At 44.8% G+C, this 23,804-nt stretch overlaps 2 protein-coding genes across 2 annotated transcripts in view; one reads left to right on the top strand and one right to left on the bottom strand.

The window, feature by feature from the left end:
- The window catches only part of fam13c (family with sequence similarity 13 member C), a 41,857-nt gene extending 19,550 nt beyond the window's left edge, over positions 1–22,307 (top strand). The window contains exons 10-12 of the mRNA XM_046354810.1: positions 20,384–20,568; positions 20,683–20,784; positions 21,377–22,307. Of these exons, the coding sequence (XP_046210766.1) occupies positions 20,384–20,568; positions 20,683–20,784; positions 21,377–21,488 (399 nt within the window). The 3' untranslated portion in view covers positions 21,489–22,307. The remainder of the gene's footprint in view (positions 1–20,383; positions 20,569–20,682; positions 20,785–21,376) is intronic.
- Positions 21,046–23,804, bottom strand: part of LOC124038291 (phytanoyl-CoA hydroxylase-interacting protein-like) — a 38,898-nt gene continuing 36,139 nt past the window's right edge. The window contains exon 5 of the mRNA XM_046353962.1: positions 21,046–23,736. Within this exon, the coding sequence (XP_046209918.1) occupies positions 23,190–23,736 (547 nt within the window). The 3' untranslated portion in view covers positions 21,046–23,189. The remainder of the gene's footprint in view (positions 23,737–23,804) is intronic.

The raw sequence follows: 23,804 nt of genomic DNA, 5'->3' as shown, positions 1-23,804 counted from the left end.
CCCCATATTGTTATTTATCTTCTTGTTCTTTTGCACCCCAGTATCTCAACTTGCACATCATCATCTGCACATCATCATCTGCACATCTATCACAGTGTTAACGCTAAATTGTAATTATCTCACCTCTATGGCCTATTTATTGCCTTACCTCCCTACTATTCTACATTTGCACACGCTCTACATAGAAAAAATATATTGTGGTATTGACTATACATTTGGTTATGTGTAACTCTGGTGCCAGATTTCCTCCAGACATGACGCTTGGCATTCAGGCCAGAGTTAAATCTTGGTTTCATCAGACCAGAGAATCTTGTTTCTCATGATCTGATAGTCCTTTAGGTGCCTTTTGGCAATCTCCAAGCGGGCTGTCATTTGCCTTTTACTGGTCATTCTATCATAAATGTCTGATTGGAGTGCTGCAGAGATGGTTGTCTTTCTGCAACGTTCTCCCATCTCCAAAGAGGAATTCTGAAGCTCTGTCAGAGTGACCATCGGGTTCTTGGTCACCTTCCTGACCAAGGACCTTCTCCCTTGACTTCTCAGTTTGGCAGGGCTGCCAGCTCTAGGAAGAGCCTTGGGTGTTCCAAACTTCTTCCATTGAAGAATGACGGAGGCCTCTGTGTTCTTGGGACCTTCAATGCTGCAGAATTAGTTTGGTACCCTTCCCCAGATCTGTGCCTCGACACAATCCTGTCTTGGAGCTCAACGGACAATTTCTTCGACCTCATGGCTTGGTTTTTGCTCTGACATGCACTGTCAACTGTGGGACTTTATATAGACAGGTGTGTGCCTTTCCAAATCATGTCCAATCAATACAATTGTTCACAGGTGGACTCCATTCAAGTTGTAGAAACATCTAAAGGACGATCAATGGAAACAGGATGCACTTCAGCTCAATTTCGAGTATCATAGCAAAGGGTCTGAATACTTATGTAAATAAGGTATTTCTGTTTTTTACTTTTGATACTTGTCTAAAAACCTGTTTTGACTTTGTCATTATGGGGTATTGTGTGTAGATTGTTGAGGGAAAAATGATTTAATCCATTTAAGAGTAAGGCCGTTGTCACGTCCTGACCATAGAAAGCTTTTATTTTCTATGGTAGAGTAGGTCAGGGCGTGACTGCGTGGTTGATCTAGTTTATATATATTTTTAAATATGTGTGGTTCTAGGTTCATTTTGAATGTTGGTGATTTGTATGATTCCCAATTAGAGGCAGCTGGTTATCGTTGTCTCTAAATGGGGATCATACTTAAGTAGCATTTTTTCCACCTGTGGGTTATGGGATATCGTTTATGTTTAGTTGCCTGTTCGCACTGCATTGTCGTCACGGTTCATTTATTCTTCATTTGTTTTTGTATTTGCTTAAGTTTCACTTTATTCATTAAAAGTATGTGGAACTCAAAGTACTCTGCACCTTGGTCTGACCATCTTTATTACGAACACCATGACAGCCGCAAAGTAACAAAATATAGAAAATGTCAAGGGTTCTGATTACTTTCTGAACGCACTGTATGTGACCAATTGGTTACAGCAACACCGTTCTGCTGAGGACACCCAAACCAGAGTGGCCACTGTAAAGCCCAAGAGCCTGACCCTCTCTGGAAGTTGCTGTTGCCCTGCTTGGGATCTTTAGCCTATATTGACTATTGGTTGAGACACAGGGCCTTTTAGGGTAGGCTATTTCAGGGTGGGAAATTAGGCCAAGTTGAAGGTAATAATGCATTTAGGTTTATTGCGTCTCAATGTAGTTTATTGAGATGCGTGAATGCACCACACCAAAATCTTGATTTGTATGGCCATTTTAAAACACATTTCTTGCAATTTTACGTAGTAATGATTTATGTTCACTACTTGGTCAATTGATTTGATGATTAAATATCTGCAAGTAAATTATATGAATTGATAGTTCTGGCCTTTGTTTTCTTTTATTCTGTAATAGGGTATGTTGTAACCATGTGTTCAAGCTGTTATGCAGGTGAATGAGGACCCAAAAGCGACTTGGCGAAAACAGAGTCTTTAATCCAGTTTAAGGAAATAGCAATACTCCTAGACAAATCGGAGCGGTAAATAAAGCATAAAAACAATTTCACTCGTAATCACGAGAACTGACTGGAGACTCGATAATAAACTGCAGGTTGCCTCGGGAAGGCACTTGACCGTAGCAGACTCAGACACCTGCTCACCACGCAGCATCTGAGGGAAACATGACACGACAGGGCGATACAAAGACACAGCACGGTGAACAATAGACAAGGATCCGACAGGACAGAAACAGAAAACAAGGGGAGAAATAGGGACTCTAATCAGGGGAAAAGATAGGGAACAGGTGTGGGAAGACTAAATGATTGATTAGGGGAATAGGAACAGCTGGGAGCAGGAACGGAACGATAGAGAGAATAGAGAGAGGAAGGGAGAGAGAAAAAGGGGAACGAACCTAAAAAGACCAGCAGGGGGAAAACGAACAGAAGGAAAAGCAAAATGACAAGACAATATAAGACAAAACATGACAGTACCCCCCACTCACCGAGCGCCTCCTGGCGCACTCGAGGAGGAATCCTGGCGGCAACGGAGGAAATCATCAATCAGTGAACGGTCCAGCACGTCCCGAGACGGAACCCAACTCCTCTCCTCAGGACCGTAACCCTCCCAATCCACTAAGTATTGGTGACCCCGTCCCCGAGAACGCATGTCCATGATCCTACGTACCTTGTAAATAGGTGCGCTCTCGACAAGGACGGGGGGGGAGACGAACGGGGGTGCGAAGAAAGGGCTTGACACAGGAGACATGGAAGACAGGATGGACGCGACGAAGATGTCGCGGAAGAAGCAGTCGCACAGCGACAGGATTGACGACCTGGGAGACACGGAACGGACCAATGAACCGCGGAGTCAACTTACGAGAAGCTGTCGTAAGGGGAAGGTTGCGAGTGGAAAGCCACACTCTCTGGCCGCAACAATACCTAGGACTCTTAATCCTACGTTTATTGGCGGCTCTCACAGTCTGTGCCCTGTAACGGCAAAGTGCAGACCTCACCCTCCTCCAGGTGCGCTCACAACGTTGGACAAACGCTTGAGCGGAGGGAACGCTGGACTCGGCAAGCTGGGATGAGAACAGAGGAGGCTGGTAACCCAGACTACTCTGAAACGGAGATAACCCGGTAGCAGACGAAGGAAGCGAGTTGTGAGCGTATTCTGCCCAGGGGAGCTGTTCTGCCCAAGACGCAGGGTTTCTAAAAGAAAGGCTGCGTAGTATGCGACCAATCGTCTGATTGGCCCTTTCTGCTTGACCGTTAGACTGGGGATGAAACCCGGAAGAGAGACTGACGGACGCACCAATCAAACGACAGAACTCCCTCCAAAACTGTGACGTGAATTGCGGACCTCTGTCTGAAACGGCGTCTAACGGGAGGCCATGAATTCTGAACACATTCTCGATGATGATTTGTGCCGTCTCCTTAGCGGAAGGAAGTTTAGCGAGAGGAATGAAATGTGCCGCCTTAGAGAACCTATCGACAACCGTAAGAATCACAGTCTTCCCCGCAGACAAAGGCAGACCGGTAATGAAGTCTAGGGCGATGTGAGACCATGGTCGAGAAGGAATGGGGAGCGGTCTGAGACGACCGGCAGGAGGAGAGTTACCTGACTTAGTCTGCGCGCAGTCCGAACAAGCAGCCACGAAACGGCGCGTGTCACGCTCCTGAGTCGGCCACCAAAAGCGCTGGCGAATAGAAGCAAGAGTGCCTCGAACACCGGGATGACCAGCTAACTTGGCAGAGTGAGCCCACTGAAGAACAGCCAGACGAGTGGAAACAGGAACGAAAAGAAGGTTACTAGGACAAGCGCGGCGACGCAGTGTGCGTGAGTGCTTGCTTAACCTGTCTTTCAATTCCCCAGACTGTCAACCCGACAACACGCCCATAAGGAAGAATCCCTCGGGATCAGTAGAAGCCACAGAAGAACTAAAAAGACGGGATAAGGCATCAGGCTTGGTGTTCTTGCTACCCGGACGGTAAGAAATCACAAACTCGAAACGAGCGAAAAATAACGCCCAACGAGCTTGACGAGCATTAAGTCGTTTGGCAGAACGGATGTACTCAAGGTTCTTATGGTCTGTCCAAACGACAAAGGAACGGTCGCCCCCTCCAACCACTGTCGCCATTCGCCTAGGGCTAAGCGGATGGCGAGCAGTTCGCATGGTTACCCACATCATAGTTGCGTTCAGATGGCGACAGGCGATGAGAAAAATAAGCGCAAGGATGAACCTTATCGTCAGACTGGAAGCGCTGGGATAGAATGGCTCCCACGCCTACCTCTGAAGCGTCAACCTCGACAATGAATTATCTAGTGACGTCAGGAGTAACGAGGATAGGAGCGGACGTAAAACGTTCTTTTAGAAGATCAAAAGCTCCCTGGGCGGAACCGGACCACTTAAAACACGTCTTGACAGAAGTAAGAGCTGTGAGAGGGGCAGCAACTTGACCGAAATTACGAATGAAACGCCGATAGAAATTAGCGAAACCTAGAAAGCGCTGCAACTCGACACGTGACCTTGGAACGGGCCACACACTGACAGCTTGGACCTTAGCGGAATCCATCTGAATGCCTTCAGCGGAAATAACGGAACCGAGAAAAGTAACGGAGGAGACATGAAAAGAGCACTTCTCAGCCTTCACGTAGAGACAATTCTCTAAAAGGCGCTGGAGAACACGTCGAACGTGCTGAACATGAATCTCGAGTGACGGTGAAAAAATCAGGATATCGTCAAGGTAGACAAAAACAAAGATGTTCAGCATGTCTCTCAGAACATCATTAACTAATGCCTGAAAAACAGCTGGCGCATTGGCGAGACCAAACGGTAGAACCCGGTACTCAAAATGCCCTAACGGAGTGTTAAACGCCGTTTTCCACTCGTCCCCCTCTCTGATGCGCACGAGATGGTAAGCGTTACGAAGGTCCAACTTAGTAAAGCACCTGGCTCCCTGCAGAATCTCGAAGGCTGATGACATAAGGGGAAGCGGATAACGATTCTTAACCGTTATGTCATTCAGCCCTCGATAATCCACGCAGGGCAGCAGAGTACCGTCATTCTTCTTAACAAAAAAAAACCCCGCCCGGCCGGAGAGGAAGAAGGCACTATGGTACCGGCGTCAAGAGACACAGACAAATAATCCTCGAGAGCCTTACGTTCGGGAGCCGACAGAGAGTATAGTCTACCCCGAGGAGGAGTGGTCCCCGGAAGGAGATCAATACTACAATCATACGACCGGTGAGGAGGAAGGGAGTTGGCTCGGGACCGACTGAAGACCGTGCGCAGATCATGATATTCCTCCGGCACTCCTGTCAAATCGCCAGGTTCCTCCTGAGAAGTGGGGACAGAAGAAATGGGAGGGATGGCAGACATTAAACACTTCACATGACAAGAAACGTTCCAGGATAGGATAGAATTACTAGACCAATTAATAGAAGGATTATGACATACTAGCCAGGGATGACCCAAAACAACAGGTGTAAAAGGTGAACGAAAAATAAAAAAAGAAATAGTCTCACTGTGGTTACCAGATACTGTGAGGGTTAAAGGTAGTGTCTCAAATCTGATACTGGGAAGATGACTACCATCTAAGGCGAACATGGGCGTAGGCTTGTCTAACTGTCTGAAAGGAATGTCATGTTTCCGAGCCCATGCTTCGTCCATGAAACAACCCTCAGCCCCAGAGTCTATCAAGGCACTGCATGTAGCACCCGAACCGGTCCAGCGTAGATGGACCGACATAGTAGTACAGGATCTAGATGGAGAGACCTGAGTAGTAGCGCTCACCAGTAGCCCTCCGCTTACTGATGAGCTCTGGCTTTTACTGGACATGAATTGACAAAATGTCCATCAAATCCGCAATAGAGGCACAGGTGGTTGGTGATCCTCCGTTCCCTCTCCTTAGTCGAGATGTGAATACCTCCCAGCTGCATGGGCTCAGTCTCTGAGCCAGAGGAGGGAGATGGTTGCGATGCGGAGCAGGGAAACACCGTTGACGCGAGCTCTCTTCCACGAGCTTGGTGACGAAGATCTACCCGTCGTTCTATGCGGATGGCGAGAGCAATCAAAGAGTCCACACTGGAAGGAACCTCCCGGGAGAGAATCTCATCTTTGACCACTGCGTGGAGTCCCACCAGAAAACGAGCGAGCAGCGCCGGCTCGTTCCAGTCACTAGAGGCAGCAAGGGTGCGAAACTCTATAGAGTAATCCGTTATGGATCGATCACCTTGGCATAGGGAAGCCAGGGCCCTAGAAGCCTCCCTACCAAAAACTGAACGGTCAAAAACCCGAATCATCTCCTCTTTAAAGTTCTGGTAATTGTTTGAACAATCAGCCCTTGCCTCCCAGATAGTTGTGCCCCACTCTCGAGCCCGGCCAGTAAGGAGTGAAATGACGTAAGCAACCCGAGCTCTCTCTAGAGTATGTGTTGGGTTGGAGAGAGAACACAATATCACACTGGGTGAGAAAGGAGCGGCACTCCTTGGGCTGCCCGGAGTAGCAAGGTGGGTTATTAACCCTAGGTTCCGGAGGCTCGGCAGACCAGGAAGTAACAGGTGGCACGAGACGAAGACTCTGGAACTGTCCAGAGAGGTCGGAAACCTGAGCGGCCAGGTTCTCCATGGCATGACGAGCAGCAGACAATTCCTGCTCGTGTCTGCCGAGCATGGCTCCTTGGATCTCGACGGCAGTGTTACGAGCGTCTGTAGTCGCTGGGTCCATTCTTTGGTCGGATCCTTCTGTTATGCAGGTGAATGAGGACCCAAAAGCGACTTGGCGAAAACAGAGTCTTTAATCCAGTTTAAGGAAATAGCAATACTCCTAGACAAATCGGAGCGGTAAATAAAGCATAAAAACAATTTCACTCGTAATCACGAGAACTGACTGGAGACTCGATAATAAACTGCAGGTTGCCTCGGGAAGGCACTTGACTGTAGCAGACTCAGACACCTGCTCACCACGCAGCATCTGAGGGAAACATGACACGACAGGGCGATACAAAGACACAGCACGGTGAACAATAGACAAGGATCCGACAGGACAGAAACGGAAAACAAGGGGAGAAATAGGGACTCTAATCAGGGGAAAAGATAGGGAACAGGTGTGGGAAGACTAAATGATTGATTAGGGGAATAGGAACAGCTGGGAGCAGGAACGGAACGATAGAGAGAAGAGAGAGAGGAAGGGAGAGAGAAAAAGGGGAACGAACCTAAAAAGACCAGCAGGGGGAAAACGAACAGAAGGAAAAGCAAAATGACAAGACAATATAAGACAAAACATGACACAAGCTACTCAAATCAATGTTTATTTAGCACTGTCCTTATACAACAAAGAAGAGCGCTCCAATCATTTACAATAACACTTATCAAGTTATGTTGCCTACACCTAATAGTCCTACTCATCATTATTATTATTATAAATTAGAACTTCTCACAATGGTGTTCATTTAGTAAAGTTAGATCAAAGCTGAATCAATGTCTTGTATTTTATATAACTGAACTGAATAGCATAGCAGGCCTTTAACATGACTGTTACACCAGAAACACCTACAGTTGAAGTCGGGCGTTTACATACACTTTAGCCAAATACATTTAAACTCAGTTTTTCACAATTACTGAGATTTAATCCTAGTAAAGGTTCCCTGTCTTAGGTCAGTTAGGATCACCACTTTATTTTAGGAATGTGAAATGTCAGAATAATAGTAGAGAGAATGATTTAATTCAGCTTCTATTTCTTTCATCGCATTCCCAGTGGGTCAGAAGTTTACATACACTCAATTAGTATTTGGTAGCATTGCCTTTAAATAGTTTAACTTGGGTCAATCATTTCGGGTAGCCTTTCACAAGCTTCCCACAATAAGTTGGGTGAATTTTGGCCCATTCCTCGTGACAGAGCTGGTGTAACGGAGTCAGGTTTGTGGGCCTCCTTGCTCGCACACGCTTTTTCAATTCTGCCCACATATCTTCAATAGGATTGAGGTCAGGGCTTTGTGATGGCCACTCCAATACCTTTAATTTGTTATCCTTAAGCCGTTTTGCCACAACTTTGGAAGTATGCTTGGGGTCGTTGTCCATTTGGAAGACACATTTGCGACCAAGCTTTAACTTTATGACCTGATGTCTTGAGATGTTGCTTCAATATATCCACATAATTCCATTCCTCATGAAGCCATCTATTTTGTGAAGTGCACCAGTCCTTCCTGCAGCAAAGCACCCCCACAACATGATGATGCCACCCCCGTGCTTCACGGTTGGGATGGTGTTCTTCGGCTTGCAAGTCTCCCCCTTTTCCTCCAAACATAACGATGGTCATTATGGCCAAACAGTTATATTTTTATTTAATCAGACCAGAGAACCTTTGTCCCCATGTGCAGTTTCAACCGTAGTCTGGCTTTTTTTTATGGTGGCTTTGGAGCAGTGGCTTCTTCCTTGCTGAGCGGCCTTTCAGGTTATGTCGATATAGGACTTGTTTTACTGTGGATTTTGATACTTTTGTACCTGTTTCCTCCAGCACTAGGTCCTTTGCTGTTGTCCTGGGATTGATTTGCAATTTTCGCACCAAAGTATGTTCATCTCTAGGAGAAAGAACTTGTCTCCTTCCTGAGCGGTATGACGGATGCGTGGTCCCATGGTGTTTATACTTGCGTACTATTGTTTGTACAGATGAACATGGTACCTTGTGACTTGTGAAGGTCTACAATTCTTTTTCTGAGGTCTTGGCTGATTTCTTTTCCCATGATGTCAATCAAAGAGGCACTGAGTTTGAAGGTTGGCCTTGAAATCCATCCACAGGTACACTTCCAATTGACTCAAATGATGTCAATTAGCATATCAGAAGCTTCTAAACCATGACATAATTTTCTGAAATTTTCCAAGCTGTTTAAAGGCTCAGTCAACTTAGTGTATGTAAACTTCTGACCCACTGGAATTGTGATACAGTGAATTATAAGTGAAATAATCTGTCTGTAAACAATTGTTGAAAAAATTACTTGTTTCATGCACAAAGTAGATGTCGTAACCGACTTGCCAAAACTATAGTTTGTTAACAAGAAATTTGTGGAGTGTTGAAAAAAGAGTTTTATTGACTCCAACCTAAGTGTATGTAAGCCTCCGACTTCAACTGCAATTTCTAATGAGATTTTAGGATGGTTAGCTTAAGCTGAATAGTAAAATAAATAGTATAATGCGCCACTATGCGGAGCCAATATGCAGGATATATGCTTGATTGTTTCAAAATACAAGAAAGGATTAATAGTTTGTTAACTTCATCTGCTATAATTTGTTCACAGAACAGTAATTCAGTAATTCAACAGTAATTCAAGAAGATTGAAACGCATAGGCTATTCCCATGAAACTGATTGAGATCAATCAAATGATTGGCATGGAGATGCAGTTTCACCGGTAAAACTTGAATAAATATAATTCACGATTGACAGTAATATTTAGAAATGAGGTATGCCTAACTTGGTGTTTGAGGGTATTAAAAATATTACATTTTCATGAGACAATATGTGTGGGCATAGACGAACGTTGCAATTGGAGGATGCATTTTAGGCATCATTTTTTTAAATAACAGGGCTCTCCAACCCTGTTCCTGGAGAGCTACCATCCTGTAGGTTTTCATTTTCAAGCCTAATTTAGTGCACCTGATTCTAATAATTAGCTGGTTGATAAGATGAATCGAGTTAGTTACAACTGGGGTTGTAGTGAAACCCTACAGGACAGTAGCACTTCAGGAACAGGGCTGAAGTGCCATGATAGGCTATTCAATAGGCTACATCTGTCAGTACAAACTTTGATTGAGGAAATGTTGACGCCATTTACATATTTCTTTGCACTCCCTCATCTAAAAATAATTTGCGATACACCACTGCAAGTAAGATCTTTGGTAGGTCTGTAACCAGTGGTGTCTGTATGTGTTCCCTGCTGGCTTCATCCATCTGAGCAGAAACCAAAATGCAACCGCCCCATGCTCATTATGAACAGGGTAATAAAGGACCTAGAATGACAGGACCATGGACAACTCCTCCTCCGTTCACCTGCTATTTTGATCTGCCACTGACCACACCTCTCTTTCCTGTCGTCTGAGATTCCCAAAGACTCTTGACCCAAACTGCTACAGACCTACAGTGGGGCAAAAAAGTATTTAGTCAGCCACCAATTGTGCAAGTTCTCCCAATTAAAAAGACGAGAGAGGCCTGTAATTTTCATCATAGGTACACTATGACAGACAAAATGAGAATAAAAATCCAGAAAATCACATTGTAGGATTTGTAATGAATTGATTTGCACATTATGGTGGAAAATAAGTATTTGGTCAATAACAAAAGTTTATCAATCTGGTTTCAGATCTGGTCATGGGTTCACCTCAGCCACGATCAAGGTCCTAAACGATATCTTAACTGCCATCGATAAGAACCAATACTGTGCAGCTGTATTCATTGTTCTGGCCAAGGCTTTCGACTCTGTCAATCACCACATCCTCATTGGCAGACTCGACAGTCTTGTTTTTTAAATGTTTTATTTGATTTATTTCACCTTTATTTAACCAGGTAGGCTAGTTGAGAACAGGTTCTCATTTGCAACTGTGACCTGGCCAAGATAAAGCATAGCAGTGTGAACAGACAACACAGAGTTACACATGGAGTAAACAATTAACAAGTCAATAACACAGTAGAAAAAAATTGTCTATATACATTGTGTGCAAAAGGCATGAGGAGGTAGGCGAATAATTACAATTTTGCAGATTAACACTGGAGTGATAAATGATCAGATGGTCATGTGCAGGTAGAGATATTGGTGTGCAAAAGAGCAGAAAAGTAAATAGAAAATAGTAAAACAGTATGGGGAAGAGGTTAGATAAATTGGATGGGCTATTTACCGATGGACAATGTACAGCTGCAGCGAACGGTTAACTGCTCAGATGTTTGAAATTGGTGAGGGAGATAAAAGTCTCCAACTTCAGCGATTTTTGCAATTCGTTCCAGTCGCAGGCAGCAGAGAACTGGAACGAAAGGTGGCCAAATGAGGTGTTGGCTTTAAGGATGATCAGTGAGATACACCTGCTGGAGCGCGTGCTATGGGTGGGTGTTGCCATCGTGACCAGTGAACTGAGATAAGGCGGAGCTTTACCTAGCATGGACTTGTAGATGACCTGGATCCAGTGGGTCTGGCGACTAATATGTAGCGAGGGCCAGCCGACTAGAGCATACAGGTCGTAGTGGTGGGTGGTATAAGGTGCTTTAGTAACAAAACGGATGGCACTGTGATAAACTACATCCAGTTTGCTGAGTAGAGTGTTGGAAGCTATTTTGTAGATGACATCGCCAAAGTCAAGGATCGGTAGGATAGTCAGTTTTACTAGGGTAAGTTTGGTGGCGTGTGTGAAGGAGGCTTTGTTGCGGAATAGAAAGCCGACTCTAAATTTGATTTTCGATTGGAGATTTTTTTATTTTATTTTTTTATTTCACCTTTATTTAACCAGGTAGGCAAGTTGAGAACAAGTTCTCATTTACAATTGCGACCTGGCCAAGATAAAGCAAAGCAGTTCGACAGATACAACGACACAGAGTTACACATGGAGTAAAACAAACATACAGTCAATAATACAGTATAAACAAGTCTATATACAATGTGAGCAAATGAGGTGAGAAGGGAGGTAAAGGCAAAAAAGGCCATGGTGGCAAAGTAAATACAATATAGCAAGTAAAACACTGGAATGGTAGTTTTGCAATGGAAGAATGTGCAAAGTAGACATAAAAATAATGGGGTGCAAAGGAGCAAAATAAATAAATAAATTAAATACAGTTGGGAAAGAGGTAGTTGTTTGGGCTAAATTATAGATGGGCTATGTACAGGTGCAGTAATCTGTAAGATGCTCTGACAGTTGGTGCTTAAAGCTAGTGAGGGAGATAAGTGTTTCCAGTTTCAGAGATTTTTGCAGTTCGTTCCAGTCACTGGCAGCAGAGAACTGGAAGGAGAGACGGCCAAAGAAATAATTGGTTTTGGGGGTGACCAGAGAGATATACCTGCTGGAGCGTGTGCTACAGGTGGGAGATGCTATGGTGACCAGCGAGCTGAGATAAGGGGGGACTTTACCTAGCAGGGTCTTGTAGATGACATGGAGCCAGTGGGTTTGGCGACGAGTATGAAGCGAGGGCCAGCCAACGAGAGCGTACAGGTCGCAATGGTGGGTAGTATATGGGGCTTTGGTGACAAAACGGATTGCACTGTGATAGACTGCATCCAATTTGTTGAGTAGGGTATTGGAGGCTATTTTGTAAATGACATCGCCAAAGTCGAGGATTGGTAGGATGGTCAGTTTTACAAGGGTATGTTTGGCAGCATGAGTGAAGGATGCTTTGTTGCGAAATAGGAAGCCAATTCTAGATTTAACTTTGGATTGGAGATGTTTGATATGGGTCTGGAAGGAGAGTTTACAGTCTAACCAGACACCTAAGTATTTGTGGCTGTCCACGTATTCTAAGTCAGAGCCGTCCAGAGTAGTGATGTTGGACAGGCGGGTAGGTGCAGGTAGCGATCGGTTGAAGAGCATGGATTTAGTTTTACTTGTATTTAAGAGCAATTGGAGGCCACGGAAGGAGAGTTGTATGGCATTGAAGCTTGGCTGGAGGGTTGTTAACACAGTGTCCAAAGAAGGGCCGGAATGGTGTCGTCTGCGTAGATGTGGATCAGGGACTCACCAGCAGCAAGAGCGACCTCATTGATGTATACAGAGAAGAGAGTCGGTCCAAGAATTGAACCCTGTGGCACCCCCATAGAGACTGCCAGAGGTCCGGACAGAAGACCCTCCGATTTGACACACTGAACTCTATCATAGAAGTAGTTGGTGAACCAGGCGAGGCAATCATTTGAGAAACCAAGGCTGTCGAGTCTGCCGATGAGGATGTGGTGGTTGACAGAATCGAAAGCCTTGGCCAGATCAATGAATACGGCTGCACAGTAATGTTTCTTATCGATGGCGGTTAAGATATCGTTTAGGACCTTGAGCGTGGCTGAGGTGCACCCATGACCAGCTCTGAAACCAGATTGCATAGCAGAGAAGGTATGGTTAGATTCGAAATGGTCGGTAATCTGTTTGTTGACTTGGCTTTCGAAGACCTTAGAAAGGCATGGTAGGATAGATATAGGTCTGTAGCAGTTTGGGTCAAGAGTGTCCCCCCCTTTGAAGAGGGGGATGACCGCAGCTGCTTTCCAATCTTTGGGAATCTCAGACGACACGAAAGAGAGGTTGAACAGGCTAGTGATAGGGGTGGCAACAATTTCGGCAGATAATTTTAGAAAGAAAGGGTCCAGATTGTCTAGCCCGGCTGATTTGTAGGGGTCCAGATTTTTCAGCTCTTTCAGAACATCAGCTGAATGGATTTGGGAGAAGGAGAAATGGGGAAGGCTTGGGCGAGTTGCTGTTGGGGGTGCAGTGCTGTTGACCGGGGTAGGAGTAGCCAGGTGGAAAGCATGGCCAGCCGTAGAAAAATGCTTATTGAAATTCTCAATTATGGTGGATTTATCAGTGGTGACAGTGTTTCCTATCTTCAGTGCAGTGGGCAGCTGGGAGGAGGTGTTCTTATTCTCCATGGACTTTACAGTGTCCCGGAACTTTTTTGAGTTAGTGTTGCAGGAAGCAGATTTCTGCTTGAAAAAGCTAGCCTTGGCTTTTCTAACTGCCTGTGTATAATGGTTTCTAGCTTCCCTGAATAGCTGCATATCACGGGGGCTGTTCGATGCTAATGCAGAACGCCATAGGATGTTTTTGTGTTGGTTAAGGGCAGTCAGGTCTGGGGAGAACCAAGGGCTATATCTGTTCCTGGTTCTAAATTTCTTGAATGGGGCATGTTTATTGATGTTTGATGTTTATTGATGTTTATTAGATGTTTGATATGAGTCTGGAAGGAGAGTTTACAGTCTAGCAAGACACCTAGGTACTTATAGATGTCCACATATTCTAGGTCGGAACCATCCAGGGTGGTGATGCTAGTCGGGCGTGCGGGTGCAGGCAGTGAATGGTTGAAAAGCATGCATTTGGTTTTACTAGCATTTAAGAGCAGTTGGAGGCAACGGAAGGAGTGTTGTATGGCATTGAAGCTCGTTTGGAGGTTAGATAGCACAGTGTCCAAGGACGGGCCGGAAGTATACAGAATGGTGTTGTCTGTGTCGAGGTGGATCAGGGAATCGCCCGCAGCAAGAGCAACATCATTGATATATACAGAGAAAAGAGTCGGCCTGAGAATTGAACCCTGTGGCACCCCCATAGAGACTGCCAGAGGACCGGACAGCATGCCCTCCGATTTGACACACTGAACTCTGTCTGCAAAGTAGTTGGTGAACCAGGCAAGGCAGTCATCAGAAAAACCGAGGCTACTGAAAAACCGAGGCTAACCGAGGCTTATCTGACTATAAGAATATGGTGATTGACAGAGTCGAAAGCCTTAGCAAGGTTGATGAAGATGGCTGCACAGTACTGTCTTTTATCGATGGCGGTTATGATCGTTTAGTACCTTGAGCGTGGCTGAGGTGCACCTGTGACCGCCTCGGAAACCAGATTGCACAGCGGAGAAGGTACGGTGGGATTTGAGATGGTCAGTGACCTGTTTGTTGACTTGGCATTCGAAGACCTTAGATAGGCAGGGCAGGATGGATATATGTCTGTAACAGTTTGGGTCCAGGGTGTCTCTCCCTTTGAAGAGGGGGATAACTGCGGCAGCTTTCCAATCCTTGGGGATCTCAGACGATATGAAAGAGAGGTTGAACAGGCTGGTAATAGGGGTTGCGACAATGGCGGCGGATAGTTTCAGAAATAGAGGGTCCAGATTGAAAAACCCAGCTGATTTGTACGGGTCCAGGCTTTGCAGCTCTTTCAGAACATCTGCTATCTAGATTTGGGTAAAGGAGAACCTGGAGAGGCTTGGGCGAGTAGCTGCGGGGGGGACGGAGCTGTTGGCCGAGGTTGGAGTAGCCAGGAGGAAGGCATGGCCAGCCGTTGAGAAATGCTTGTTGAAGTTTTCGATAATCATGGATTTATCGGTGGTGACCGTGTTACCTAGCCTCAGTGCAGTGGGCAGCTGGGAGGAGGTGCTCTTGTTCTCCATGGACTTCACAGTGTCCCAGAGCCTTTTGGAGTTAGAGCTACAGGATGCAAATTTCTGCCTGAAGAAGCTGGCCTTTGCTTTCCTGACTGACTGCGTGTATTGGTTCCTGACTTCCCTGAACAGTTGCATATCGCGGGGACTATTCGATGCTATTGCAGTCCGCCACAGGATGTTTTTGTGCTAGTCGAGGGCAGTCATGTCTGGAGTGAGCCAAGGGCTATATCTGTTCTTAGTTCTGCATTTTTTGAACGGAGCATGCTTATCTAAAATGGTGAGGAAGTTACTTTTAAAGAATGACCAGGCATCCTCAACTGACGGGATGAGGTCAATATCCTTCCAGGATACCCGGGCCAGGTCGATTAGAAAGGCCTGCTCACAGAAATGTTTTAGGGAGCGTTTGACAGTGATGAGGGGTGGTCGTTTGACTGCGGCACCGTAGCGGATACAGGCAATGAGGCAGTGATCGCTGAGATCCTGGTTGAAGACAGCGGAGGTGTATTTGGAGGGCCAGTTGGTCAAGATGACGTCTATGAGGGTGCCCTTGTTTACAGATTTAGGGTTGTACCTGATGGGTTCCTTGATGATTTGTGTGAGATTGAGGGCATCTAGCTTAGATTGTAGGACTGCCGGGGTGTTAAGCATATCCCAGTTTAGGTCACCTAACAGAACGAACTCTGAAGCTAGATGGGGGGGCGATCAATTCACAAATGGTGTCCAGGGCACAGCTGGGAGCTGAGGGGAGTCGGTAAAAGTCGGTTTTAAATTAGTGTATTCGAACTGTTTGGGTATGGACCTGGAAAGTATGACATTACTTTGCAGGCTATCTCTGCAGTAGACTGCAACTCCTCCCCCTTTAGCAGTTCTATCTTGACGGAAAATGTTATAGTTGGGGATGGAAATCTCAGAATTTTTGTTGGCCTTCCTGAGCCAGGATTCAGACATGGCAAGGACATCAGGGTTAGCAGAGTGTGTTAAAGCAGTGAGTAAAGCAAACTTAGGGAGGAGGCTTCTGATGTTGACATGCATGAAACCAAGGCTTTTTCGATCACAGAAGTCAACAAATGAGGGTGCCTGGGGACATGCAGGGCCTGGGTTTACCTCCACATCCCCCGCGGAACAGAGGAGGAGTAGTATGAGGGTGCGGCTAAAGGCTATCAAAACTGGTCTCCTCGAGCGTTGGGGACAAAGAATAACAGGAGCAGATTTCTGGGCATGGTAGAATATATTCAGGGCATAATGCGCAGACAGGGGTATGGTGGGGTGTGGATACAATGGAGGTAAGCCCAGGCACTGGGTGATGATAAGAGAGGTTGCATCTCTGGACATGCTGGTTGTAATGGGTGAGGTCACCGCATGTGTGGGAGGTGGAACAAAGGAGGTATCAGGGGTATGAAGAGTGGAACTAGGGGCTCCATTGTAAACTAAAACAATGATAACTAACCTGAACAACAGTATACAAGGCATATTGACATTTGAGAGAGACATACAGCGAGGCATACAGTAATCACAGGTGTTGATTGGGAGAGCTAGCTAAAACAGTAGGTGAGACAACAACAGCTAATCAGCTAGCACAACAACAGCAGGTAAAATGGCGTTGACTAGGCAGAGAGGGTCGGATTAACTACACACAGAGCCTGAGTGCGGCTGGGGCCGACAGATAAAACATAAACAAACAGAATGGAGTACCGTGATTAATGGACAGTGCAGCAGGCATCAGCTATGTAGCCAAGTGATCAGTGTCCAGGGGGCAGTGGTGGATGGGACAGGGAAGCTAGACTGGCGAGTATTATCCAGGCTAAAAACAACTGGCTGGCTGTGCAGAAGGTAAAAGCCGCTAGCAGTGGCTAACAATGACTAAATAGCTTGTAGCTGGTTAGCTTCTGGAGGTTCTTGAATGTGTTCTAAAAATGTAAAATAGTGATTCTGTATCACATTGGGTGAGACAGGTTACTGGAAGGTATAATCAAATAAAAATCTAAAAGAGATTGAAAGTAAATATGGGTCCAGTGAGTGTTTGAGCTGGCTGGGGATGCGGCGATTCAGACAGTTGGCAGGCCTGTGCTAACAAGCTAACAGTTAGTGGGTCGGGGCTAAACAAGCTAGCAGTTAGCAGACCGGGGCTAAACAAGCTAGCAGTTAGCAAGCAAGCAGATAGCAAGGGCTAGAAAGTTAGCCTTTGGGGGATGTCGTGATGGGGTTAAGTCTGTTTATGCCTCTTCATGCGGTGACATCGATAGACCGGTTGTGGGTCCGGATATTGTTGCCCAGGAGTATGCTTCGGTGGTAGCACAGGAGCACTGGCTTCAAGCTAAGTGGATGGAAACGCTAGCCAGGAGTAGTCATCCGAGGTTGCAGTTAGCTAGTTAGCTAGTTGTGAAGATCCAGATGAAAATGTTCCATTTGCGGTGGGAATCCGGGGATTAAAAATAATAGGTCCGTTAAGCTCTGGTTAGAGTCCACGCTACATTGGGTGAGGCGGGTGAGGCGGGTTGCAGGAGAGTATTTAGATGTTGAGGTTTAACAAAATGTTTTAAATGATATGCGAAGAAAATATGTAAAAAATAATAATTAAAAAACGATACATACAAGGGACACGACACGACAAGACGTCTGACTGCTACGCCATCTTGGATATATCGGTGTGGGTAAAGGAGAACCTGTTTCTCAAATGATTGCCTCGCCTGGTTCACCAACTACTTCTCTGAAAGAGTTCAGTGTGTCAAATCGGAGGGTCTGCTGTCCGGACCTCTGGCAGTCTCTATGGGGTTGCCACAGGGTTCAATTCTTGGACCGACTCTCTTCTCTGTATACATCAATGATGACGCTCATTGGTGAGTCTCTGATCCACCTCTACACAGACGACACCATTCTGTATACTTCTGGCCCTTCTTTGGACACTGTGTTAACAACCCTCCAGGCAAGCTTCAATGCCATACAACTCTCCTTCCGTGGCCTCCAATTGCTCTTAAATACAAGTAAAACTAAATGCATGCTCTTCAACCGATCGCTGCCTGCACCTGCCCACCTGTCCAACATCACTACTCTGGACAGCTCTTACTTGGATGCAGTCTATCACAGTGCCATCCGTTTTGTCACCAAAGCCCCATGTACTACCCACCATTGCGACCTGTACGCTGTAATTGGCTGGCCCTTGATTTATACTCGTCGCCAAACCCACTGTCTCCATGTCATCTACAAGTCTCCCCTTATCTCAGCTCGCTGGTCACCATAGCATCACCCACCTGTAGCACGCGCTCCAGCAGGTATATTTCACTGGTCACCACCAAAACCAATTCTTTCTTTGGCAGCCTCTCCTTCCAGTTCTCTGCTGCCAATGACTGGAACGAACTACAAAAATCTCTGAAACTGGAAACACTTATCTCCCTCACTAGCTTTAAGCACCAGCTGTGAGAGCAGCTCACAGATTACTGCACCTGTACATAGCCCACCTATAATTTAGCCCAAACAACTACCTCTTTCCCTACTGTATTTATTTGATTTGATTTATTTATTTATTTTGCTCCTTTGCACCCCGTTATTTTTATTTTTACTTTGCACATTCTTCCACTGCAAATCTACCATTCCAGTGTTTTACTTGCTATATTGTATTTACTTTGCCATCATGGCCTTTTTTGCCTTTACCTCCCTTATCTCACCTCATTTGCTTACATCATATATAGACTTGTTTCTACTGTATTATTGACTGTATGTTTGTTTTACTCCATGTGTAACTCTGTGTCGTTGTATGTGTCAAACTGCTTTGCTTTATCTTGGCCAGGTCGCAATTGTAAATGAGAACTTGTTCTCACCTTGCCTACCTGGTTAAATAAAGGTTAAATAAAAAAAATAAAAAACATTTTAGCATTCTTCTCTATGTACATTGTCGTAGCTTACACTTGGATTAGTCTACACTGTAATTCATTAAACTGGACTGGATTAATTTACAGCACCAGCATTGCAATCCAATGCATTCACGATTTATGGAATAAACTGAGATAAATTGCTGTGTTTTACATTTGGGCTAAGCTATAGAAGGCTATATCAGTCCCCTAATACAGGAATAATAAAGGCCCAGTGCTCCACTTTTGGGAATTTTTGTATTTGTTTTAAAATACAAAATTATATACAGTACCAGTCAAGTTTGGATACACCAACTCATCCCAAACCATCTCAATTGGGTTGAGGTTGGGTGATTGTGGAAGCTAGGTCATCTGATGCAGCACTCCATCACTCTCCTTCGTGGTCAAATATCCCTTACACACCCTGAGGTGTCCCACTAAACCCAAGCCAGATGGGATGGTATATTGCTGCAAAATGCTGTGGTAGCCATGCTGGTTAAGTGTACCGTGAATTCTAAATAAATCAGACAGTGTCACCACAAATCATCCCACACCCTCACACCTCCTTCTCCATGCTTCACGGTGGGAACTACATATGTGGAGATCATTCTTTCACATACTCGTTCACCTGCGTTCACCTGCATCTCAAAAAGACATGCATTGACCTGTGTCTCACAAAGACACAAATGGTGGCTGGAACTAAACCAAAGGACAGATTTCCACCAGTGTAATATCCATTGCTCATGTTTCTTAGCCCAAGCAAGTCTCAACCATGAAGGCCTGATTCACAGTCTCCTCTGAACAGTTGATGTTGAGATGTGTCTGTTACTTGAACTCTGTGAAGCATTTTTTTGGGCTGCAATTTCTGAGGCTGGAAACTCTCTAATGAACTTATCCTCTGCAGCAGAGGTAACTCTTGGTTTTCCTTTCCTGTGGCAGTCCTCATGAGAGCCAGTTTCATCATAGTGCTTGATGGTTTTAGCAACTGCACTAGAAACTTTCAAAGTTCTTGAAATTGACTGACATTTATGTCTTAAAGTAATGATAGACTGTCATTTCTGTTTGCTTATTTGAGCTGTTCTTGGTCTTTTACCAAATAGGGCTATCTTCTGTATACCACCCCTACCTTGTCACAACAGAACAGATTGGCTCAAATATATTAAGAAGAAAATAAATTCCACAAATTAACTTAACATGGCACACGTGTTAATTGAAATAGATTCCAGGTGACTACCTCGTGAAGCTGGTTGAGAGAATGCTAAGAGTGTGCAAAGCTGTCATCAGGCAAAGGGTGGCTACTTTGAAGAATTTGTTTATCACTTGTTGGTTACTACATAATTCCACATTTGTTATTTCATAGTTTTGATGTCTTCACTATTATTCTACAGTCTCTGTGCTCTGATTCCCTACAGGAGGAAGAGGAGTGTTCTGATGAAGAGTATGTGAAGGACAGCCCCTGGCTACCTCATACAGCGTTGCACTGGGTGTCTTCAGAAGAGTCACTGTGTCTACCGCATAATGTCGTGTCGCCTCTGGAGGAGATCAAAAGTCTACATCCACCCAGCGTCACCACAGCAACACTGCACGAGGCATCAAGGTATTCTCCTGGTTAACATCTCTTGCTAGTGCATAGAGATTAATTTTGGAGTGAGGCCTTGCTGTATGTATTCTTGTCTCACTCCTCTCTGTTACCCCTCCTACTGTACTGTAGATCAGAGTTACTGGAGCAGCTGAGGGTGACACGAGCAGAGAAGAAGAGACTCCGTTCAGTACTCAGAGACTTTGAGGACCACTTCTACACACAGACCGACAGGTAAGACTCGTTACACTTCACGGTTTGCTTTTTCTTTCATTTTCTTTTAACAAACTGGAACATTTGGTATCCATAGTTCAACACTGTCTTGTGAAAAATAAAATAAAACATCCACCAAAAGAATTCAGCAGAATGATACAACAGCCTGATGCACACTCACGTTAATACGACACAAAGAAGTACTTAGGAGAGAGACAGAGAAATAGACAACTGCTCTGAACTACAGTACACACATCTTTTGTACATGTAGCTGTTTTTTTAAAAGTAGGGCTCTATTCAATCTGTAACACTGAAGCATTACGGATTCCCCAATAGAAATGTAAAGTTCATTTCCGATTGAGCCGACATAAGCAGCGTTTACCATGAATGCATTCTCCACCTAAGTGGGAACATTGCCTTGAAATTTCAATCACGCTGTAAAGCTGAATTTCCGTGGTGCAGATTGAATGGAGCCCTAAAATACAATGCTTTAATTACAATACTCACTTTACAATGTTATCTGAATAAGGCAACACAAGGACTATACCAGTAAAGGAAGCTGCAGCTTGTCTAAAATATTAAGTTAGTATGTTTCTCTTCCTCGTCTTTAAAGGAATGCCCAGAAAGAGGACCGCGGGCCCATGGCAGAGGAGTACTGCGAGTACAAGAACCTAAAAGCTAAACTCCACTTACTGGAAGCCCTGCTCAGTAAACAGGATACTTAGAAGACTGTCTAAGCTTCCTTCACAGTGGGACTTTTATTTTGAAACACTTTTTTACTCATTTATAGGACCTTTAGTTTCTGAACAATTTTCAAAGTGAAATACCGGTACTTCTTGTCATGTTTCATGCCATGGTTACATGGTGATGCACTTTAAATTACTTTGATGTTGACTGACTCTCACTTTGGTTAAGAGTGATGGCAAGATGATACATGAGTTGCTGGGCAACATCCAACAATTTTTTTGTCCCATAACAAGTACTTTGTTATTTATGATAACAAATGATATTTTATGCAACTGATAGAATTATAATATTTTATGCAACTAATGTAGCGAGTGTAACAGTTTAATTTTAAGGAAGCAAAGAGAACAAATATAACACAGTTGATGTTAGATACGTGTTAGATACGTGTTATCAATTTCTAAGCTATTTTATGACACTATTGTTACTTGCATTTTCTTCTCGGTATAACAGGTGGTGTACTATGTTCAAATGTGGCACTTTGAAAAGTGCAATCTTGGCAAGGAGGATATGTCATCCAAATATACAATCCGACAATCCTGTAGAATACTTCTGTATGTCAATCAGTTTTTAGTCCTACTTTGTACTATGATATGTATTAGTTAATAGTTGACATGATGCATTGTGGAAATTCAAGTTATACATTACCTTGAAAAAAAAAGTGTGTGAATGTTGGCATAGGGCAAGTTACTCCTGCAGTCAAATGTGTTTTTCATCCCAAAATGCCATTCTTTACTATGATCAGATCTCTTGACATTGTGCACTTCTGGTTTCTATATATATCAGTAAAAAATAAATATTTTCACACTTACTTTGCTAAACACAGTCTATGGTTTCCTTATAACTAGAATAAATAAAACATAACATTGCAGTTGACAGCATTATGCTCTTAAAGGTTACCAAGTAGTAATTACCAAGTTGATCTCAGAGTTCATTTGCTTTTTAGTGGCTGTTGCATTAGTATTGTTATTCTACAGCAAGTTATTTCCATTTGTGATACCTTTGGCATAAAGATGATGACACTGCAGCCCTAAATTAGTACCAGTCTCTGCCAATAGAGGGAGGGAGGTATGGAGTAACTTGGACCAAACTAACACCTTCCAGAAGAGACAGAAAAAGAGGAACACAACCACCTGTCTACCTGGACTGAAGTGAACAGAAAAGGTCAAAGGGAGAAGGAGATGTTTGAAACACAACAGGAGGGAAAATCTATGAGAAAAGCTGTGTGAATAAATGCAGGCAACAATGAATGTTTGGTTAGAACATTTAAAGGGATCAGTCAGTTAATTGACCAGTGTTGGCTAGCCGGTTTGGATGATGCTGACAAAGTTATTGGGGTCCCACACTTAAGCTGTAGATCTTTCAGTTGGGGCTCCTCCCTCTTTTGCATTGTTTTTCTTCTGATGGGGTTGGCGGGAGGCTGAAAAAGAGTTCCACACTTTTGGGAGGGTGGTCCTTGGAGGATGTAAAGGGTTATGGATGATGTGTTTTGTTTATGTGTATGTTTGTGTGTGTATGCTATTGGATTGTGAATTCTAGCACCGCACCCTGTTACATTTCTTTCACAGTCTGGGTCCCTCTTTTGCACTGTTCTTCTTTTGGGAGGGTGGTTTTGTGGATATAGAGGTGTGTAAAGGTTGGGGTTGCATGTGTGTGTAGCACAGGTCCAGTCCAGTCTCCCACTAGCGTCCCACGCTGATGTTGCAGGTCTTGCAGCTGGGGTCCTTCTTGGCGTTGACAGTAGAAAGGCTCATAAGCTGGTGCCCGCTGATCTCTGCCACTGTGCCCAGTGCCAGGTCCACGGGATCCGTGTAAATCACCTCCAGGATCACATCCTGGGCGTGCCGGAACACCAGCGCCCCGTCGCCCGCCTCCTCGTCCAGCGTGCACGTCAGGAAGTGGTTGTTGGTGACGTCTAGCGCTTGCAGCCTTGCCTTGCAGAAGTCATCGCCGGGCGAGCCCTGTGGGGCCAGCACCAGTATGACGTAGTGGTAGGCCGTGTACATGCAGTAGAAGTCTCCGAAGTAGAGGTTAGTCTTGGGGTTGAACAGGGTCTCAGCCTGGATCTCAAAGCGTGTGCGGCCGTAGGGGGAATCCTGGGGGGGCTTGCCTGTGTTGAACTCTGTGTTGCAGCTGAAGTAGAGGCCCTCCAGCTTTCCGCTGATAGGTGAGCCATGGCTTCCACTGTTGTCCTTCACTGCTGGCAGCATGCGGTTCCCATGCACCTCCCTGGAGAGGAAACATGGACAACTGTCTGAGTATTCACTATACTATAGATTACAATGCATCATCAATAC

Source organism: Oncorhynchus gorbuscha, linkage group LG06 (assembly GCF_021184085.1).
Source record: "Oncorhynchus gorbuscha isolate QuinsamMale2020 ecotype Even-year linkage group LG06, OgorEven_v1.0, whole genome shotgun sequence".
NCBI lineage: Eukaryota > Metazoa > Chordata > Actinopteri > Salmoniformes > Salmonidae > Oncorhynchus > Oncorhynchus gorbuscha.
The sequence above is the reverse complement of the archived record's forward strand: the minus strand, read 5'-3'. Positions and strand labels throughout refer to the sequence as shown.